Source organism: Myotis nattereri (assembly GCF_964212035.1).
Source record: "Myotis nattereri genome assembly, chromosome: 4".
Lineage (NCBI taxonomy): Eukaryota > Metazoa > Chordata > Mammalia > Chiroptera > Vespertilionidae > Myotis > Myotis nattereri.
In genome coordinates, this window is record NC_138079.1 from 16,808,978 (window position 1) to 16,814,977 (window position 6,000).

The 6,000-nt window shown below is 45.4% G+C and overlaps 1 protein-coding gene across 1 annotated transcript in view; it reads right to left on the reverse strand.

Annotated features, from left to right (window-relative positions):
• Positions 1-5,734, reverse strand: part of RETREG1 (reticulophagy regulator 1) — a gene marked incomplete at its 5' end in the record, with an annotated part of 97,806 nt that extends 92,072 nt beyond the window's left edge. Inside the window, one exon of the mRNA XM_081090546.1 lies at positions 5,430-5,734. Coding sequence (XP_080946672.1) covers positions 5,430-5,734 — 305 coding nt within the window. The remainder of the gene's footprint in view (positions 1-5,429) is intronic.
• Positions 5,735-6,000: the final 266 nt, after the last annotated feature.

Here is a 6,000-nt window from a genome sequence, read left to right on the forward strand (position 1 = left end):
TCCCTGAAGTGGCAGCCTGGTCACCAACAACAAAGAACAAATACCTGATATGCACAACGGGGTGAATCTCCAAACTGTACGCTGAGTAAACAAAGCCAGACACAAAAGACATCCTAATAGATGGTGTATCATTTATGTGCAACTTTAGGGAAGACAAATAGAATCTATGGTGATGGAAAGCAGGTCAGTCCCCAGGGTGGGTACTGACAGGAAATCGTTCGGGGTGATGGAATGAATGGCCTAGAATTGGTTGCCTTTGTTACATAGGTGTGACATTGGACTGTACACTTAGGAGTCTGTGCACTTTATTGATGGTCCACTGCAAACAGTTAATTCTTTAAAACCACAACCAAATGGGCATTTTCCGTTTCATTGGGTTCATTCCATTCTATGTTGTGTTTACCATCGGGTGTCACTGATTGCTTCTGGGAAGAAACCGTAGCCAGGGGCAGGCGTGGGAAAGAGATCTGCAAACTGTTGGCCCCTTTGTACTTTTAAACTTTTGAACTGTGAGGCGGTATTAGCTAATTTTTTTGAAAATACATAAAATTTAAATTTTTTAAGAGAATTTAAAAACATGTCCCTCCTTGATAAAATAAGGGAGACACAGCCCTCAGACTACTATTAAGCGCCACACCATCTATTTCAGGTCGTGGACATGCTGTTCTTGAAGCAAACACTGTATGTGGTCTGCATTTTATCAAACTCCGCGGAGCTCTGAGCGAGTACCATTTCTTAGCATAATTTAATACTTTAGTATTTTCCATAAAATACATAGATCATAGATAATACATACATACACAGTTATAAAATACTCATAACTTGAACACTATGTAACCGCTACCCAAGTCAGAAAATACAACACTGCCTGTACCCCAGAACCTTCCATATGTCCCCCTGGGATCACACCTTCTCACTCATCCCAGGAACAACCACTCTCTTGATTTCAGGAATAAGAAATGTGTCTTTCTTATCTCCTATGTGTCTATCCCCAGTCAATACTGTTCAGCTTTGCACATTTTGAAACGTTTTTAAAAAACTGAATCATTCTGCACATATTACTGTGTGCTTCTTCTGCCCCAAATTACATTTTTAAAACTTGTGGGAGGCCCTCTGCCAGGGAAGGCGCCATGGCTCTCCTTTAAGTCCTGTGGACTGAACCCAAGGCATGGGCATAGCCCTTCCTTGGGGGCATTTCTAGCCAAAAGGTGAGAATGCCTTCAGCTCAACTCTTCAAAGCCCAGGTGCAGGGAATGGGTTTTTATTATGTAAATCCAGTCCAAGCACCGGGAATACCTCCCTTATCTTGAGTTTTGGTGAAACCTCCTGGTATTTTGGGGAATTTGGACTATAAAATAAACACGCTGCTTTGGGACTTGGTCTCTCTGCCTCTCTGCCAGAAGAAGACAGAAGCCTACCCAGACCCAGCTTTTCCTTCTATTTCTGCGTCTGTCTTTCATTTCTCAATCCCAAAAGCACCTCTACTTGAAAGAACCGGTTCGCGCTCTCTCTCTGTGCTGGATGTGGAGAAGGGAGCCCTACGCCCCGACACAAAAACTCATCCATGTTGTTGCCTATCGCTGTAGCTTTGTTAGGTAGTATTCAGGGGACGGCAGGAATAAATGGAATAAATGGAACACAATTTACTTACCCATGAAAATATTCATGGATACATTAATGAGGTGGCTTTTGTTTTGTCCCCATTGTCTAAACAAAAGACAAGTCACAGACATAACATGACATTCAAGGAAACCATTGCCCCAAAATGTGTTTCCAAAACACCTAGCCAGTCTCATTTTCCCACTTTTCTCTACCAACCCGTGTGCCATCACATCAGTTTGGCAATAGTGATTGAAATATCAGGTACAGTTCCTAAGGGCTGGAAGGCTGCTGACCATGTACTAGATCTACCCAAAACATTCCTGTCCATCAAGATCTGGCCCAGGCACGATCTCCTCATGAAGACCCCACAACTTCTTCTTGTCCACAATGCCACCCCTCCCCTGGAACTGCATCAGGATAACCTATCCTTTCTCTGACTCTTTTTTAAAAATATATTTGTATTGATTTCAGAGAGGAAGGGAGAGGGAGAGAGAGAGAGAAACATCAATGATGAGAGAGAATCATTGATTGGCTGCCAAATGCCTCACACTAGGGATCAAACCCACAACCCAGGCATGTGCCCTGACCAGGACTCAAACCATGACCTCCTGGTTCATAGTTTGATGCTCAACCACTGAGCCACACCGGCTGGGCCTTTCTCCGACTCTTCTAACACAATTGCTTCACACAGCCTTGAGTTATACCCCTTTGTTAAGGCCATACCTCAATGTTGGTTTTTGTAGTTCACAGTACTAAAATCTTGCAGATAATGAGGAGGCAATATATGTTAGAGCTTTTGAACTCAAACCCAAAATCCTGAAAGTTACTGCTGGTACCAGGTATTAAATCATTCAAAAATATATGTTTGAAAAGTTAGTTTCCACAAAAATGAAATAAGTAAATACTAATTAAAGTAGAAACAACATCACTCTTGCTTAAGATAAGATATGGGTTCCTCATATTTCTAACCTTGATCTTTTTGTTTTTCTCATTAAAAATATAGAGCTTTAGAGTGACTGGGACACAGAATGTTTTAACATCATCATTTAAGATCACTTGGTAAGAAGTACACTACTTATGTCCTAACTGGTTTGGCTCAGTGGATAGAGTGTTGGCCTGAGGACTGAAGGATCCTGGGTTCAATTCCAGTCAAAAACATGTACCTAGGTTGCAGGCTCAATCCCCGGCTCTGGTTGGGACTCGGGTGGGAGGCAACCCCAATCAATGTGTCTCTCTCACATCTATGTTTCTCTCTCTCTCCCTCTCTTTCTTTCTATCTCTCTTCCCCCTCCCTTACACCCTCTCTAAAAATCAATGAACAAATATTCTCAAGTGAGAATTAACAACAACAAAAATTACACTATTTAAAGGAAATGATGTCCCCAAAAAGTGTTTAACCCCAGAAACAACAAAGGGGAAAAGTCCAAAATTTTAATGAAATTAATAAATGAGTCAGAAATTCCAGTTAACAAATATTTCATAATTTAAAAAGCGTACTATTATTTTTCTATCAAAGAAAATACATGCATGGAATGTAGACACTGCAAACTGGAAAGAAATAAAAGAGGTGATCAAAGATATAAATGGATTGAAGGCCTGGTCAATGTTTGCCTTTCCAAAGAACTCATAAAACCAAATGGATAGAAGACATCACTCGAATAATGCCAAATATGCCTTCAATTATTTTATGCAGAAGTCATTCTTTTCAATAGAGGTTATACAGAATACATCATAGGAAAAAATGTTTGCAACTCATATTATAGAAATCAGGCTAAAATCCTTAATATAAAAAGAGTTCCTACAAATCAATAGGAAAAAGCCCAATGGCTCAACAAAAATATGGATAAAAGTTATTTATAAACAGATAATGCAAAGAAAAGATAATTATAATGACCCTTGACCATAGGAAAAAATACTCAACCCCAGAGAAATAAAAATTGAAGACCATAGTGAGATACCCTTTTTTACCTATCTGATTTGCAATCAAAAAGTTAGAGAAAATGCTGTTGGCAAGGGTAGAGAGAAACAAGCAGTCATACACATTGCTGGTTGAAGTATAAATTGGTAGAACTCCAAGGCAGTCTAATAATTTAGTGATATCCATCGAAATTACAAGTGCATGTCCCCTCTGATCCAACAATCCCACTTCTGGGAATTTATCCTACATAAGTACTTGCATATATGCAAAATAGTGCATGTACAAATCCATTACATATAACACTGAGATAGCAAAAGTTTAGAAACAACCTCAGTTCATCAGTAGGACACAGGTTAAATAATCAGGGACATCCTTACAATGGAATTCTATGCAGCTGAAAAAGAACAAGGAAGTGATCACCAAGACATACTAAGAAGAGGAATAGCACAGGCAGTATTCTTCAATTTGGGTAGAATGTTGAGTACCTGCTGAAATATGCATTATCTGGAAAGATACAAGGAAACTGGTAACATTGGTTGCCTCTGGGAGGAAACTGGGTAGCCAGAGACAGGCACGGGGAAGAAATTTTCAAAATGTCCATCCTCCTGTACCATCAAACTTTTGGACTATAAGACTATTAGCTATTTTTTAATAAATAAAATTTAAAAATAAGAAAAATGATTTTAAAAATACATCCCACATTGGAAAAATGAGTGAGGCACAACCCACCTAGCATAACACAACATCTTCCCCTTATTTTGAGTGCTCACATAACTTCACAACAGGATCAAGAAATTTGGAAAAAACTCTAGAAATACTGATAGCAAAGAGACCCAAAGCCAAGTTAATTCACATTCAGGGGCCCTAATAAGAGACAGCAAGTTTTTAGGGAAAGCCAGGACTAGCACAGATCTGTAAGAAAAAAATCTTTGAGTTGCTCGATTCACCTAGAAAACAGAAGGCTACGTATGAATGACTTGTGCACTTATTTCCTAACTTTAAGGTTAAGAAATCTATGCCCTATAACAAGATACCTGTTACCTAAGCCCTGCTTAATCTGCACGGTGTGGGCCATGCTTGTTATGAGGACAGGGTTGCAAACAAAGAAGGCCTTTCTCCGCCCTCCATCAGATGACGGAGCTGTCTTCAAGGAAGGAGCCAGACACTTCCCCGGTCCTTGCCGGTGATGGGGTCCATATGGAGGGACAAACCTGTTGATGAGGGGCTTGTCATAGCCATTCCTGTGTATTCTCTCTGTATTTCACCTAAAAAATATGCCTGTTTTCCTCACTGTGTACACCTCTCGGGTGGGGGTGTATATAATCCATCTGGCTGCCTCCTGTTTTCTCCTGGGGGAGTCAAGACAGTGAACCCAACCCTCCCGGGAAGGGAAAACAAATCATTCAGTGCCCATCTCAGGTGGCAGTCTGGAGCATGTACGTAAGCTGGTCCAGAGATGCCTGCTGGGGGTGCAAGAACGAATACAAGTTCAAGCACGATGGCTCGGGCATGCTTTGGGGGAACAGGTCAAAACCTGCGAGTTTTAGAAAGCAGAAGCCCAAGTTAAGGAGTATGCTGGGCACACCTACCGGTACAGGTGCAGGCGGGTCAGCCAACGACCTGGCCTGTGAGACAGGAGACAGACAGACACACACACACCACACACACACACACACACACACACACACACACACACACACGATGACAACTGTTTACAGGCAGTGCCTCTGGAGCAGAGTTGAAGTGGGTGTCTACCTGCTCAGAAAGGTGACCAAGAAAGTGGGGCAAGGCTGACACTTCTTACTCCGCAGTGCCCAGCGCGCACCCCCACCCCAAGCGCCCTAAGGTCGGCCGCCCTCCTGGACGCCCCCTAACCCCACACACACCCGCCCGAACCCCGAGGTCTCACCAGAACAGAAGGTTGGCCCCGGCGAAGCCGAGCACGGTGCGCAGCGGCCTCTCCCAGCTCAGGAGCTCCTTGGCGCAGCAGCCCAGCCACAGCCCGGGCTCCCCCAGCAGCCAGGTCACCGCGGCGGCCACCTCGCCGGCGGCCTCCTCCACCTGCCGCCCCGCGGCCGCCGCCGCCGCCGCCCCTTCCTCCGGCGCTTCCTCCCCCCGCTCCCCGGGGGGAGCCCGGGGCGGCGGCTCCTGCTCCCCGGCAGCCCGAGCCGGGCATCCTTCCTCGGCGGGCTCTGGGCGCGCCGGGCTCGCCATCTTCAGCGGCGCTGGCAGGCGGGCACGGGCACGCGCGGGCGCGTCGGGGTGTCGGCGCCGAGAGGGCGGCGGGTCCGACACGGGGCGCGCACCGCGGGGCGCCGAGCTGGGTGCCTTGTGACGTCAGCCCGGCCGCGACTGGGGCGCCTCCAGGGGAAGTGGGTGCGGCCAAGTTCGCGCAGGGCGGGGCGGGGCGGCGGGCGCCGTGGGAGCGAGCGAGCTGGGCGGGGTCCCGGGGACCCAGGGAGCGTGACCCCCTTTTCCCT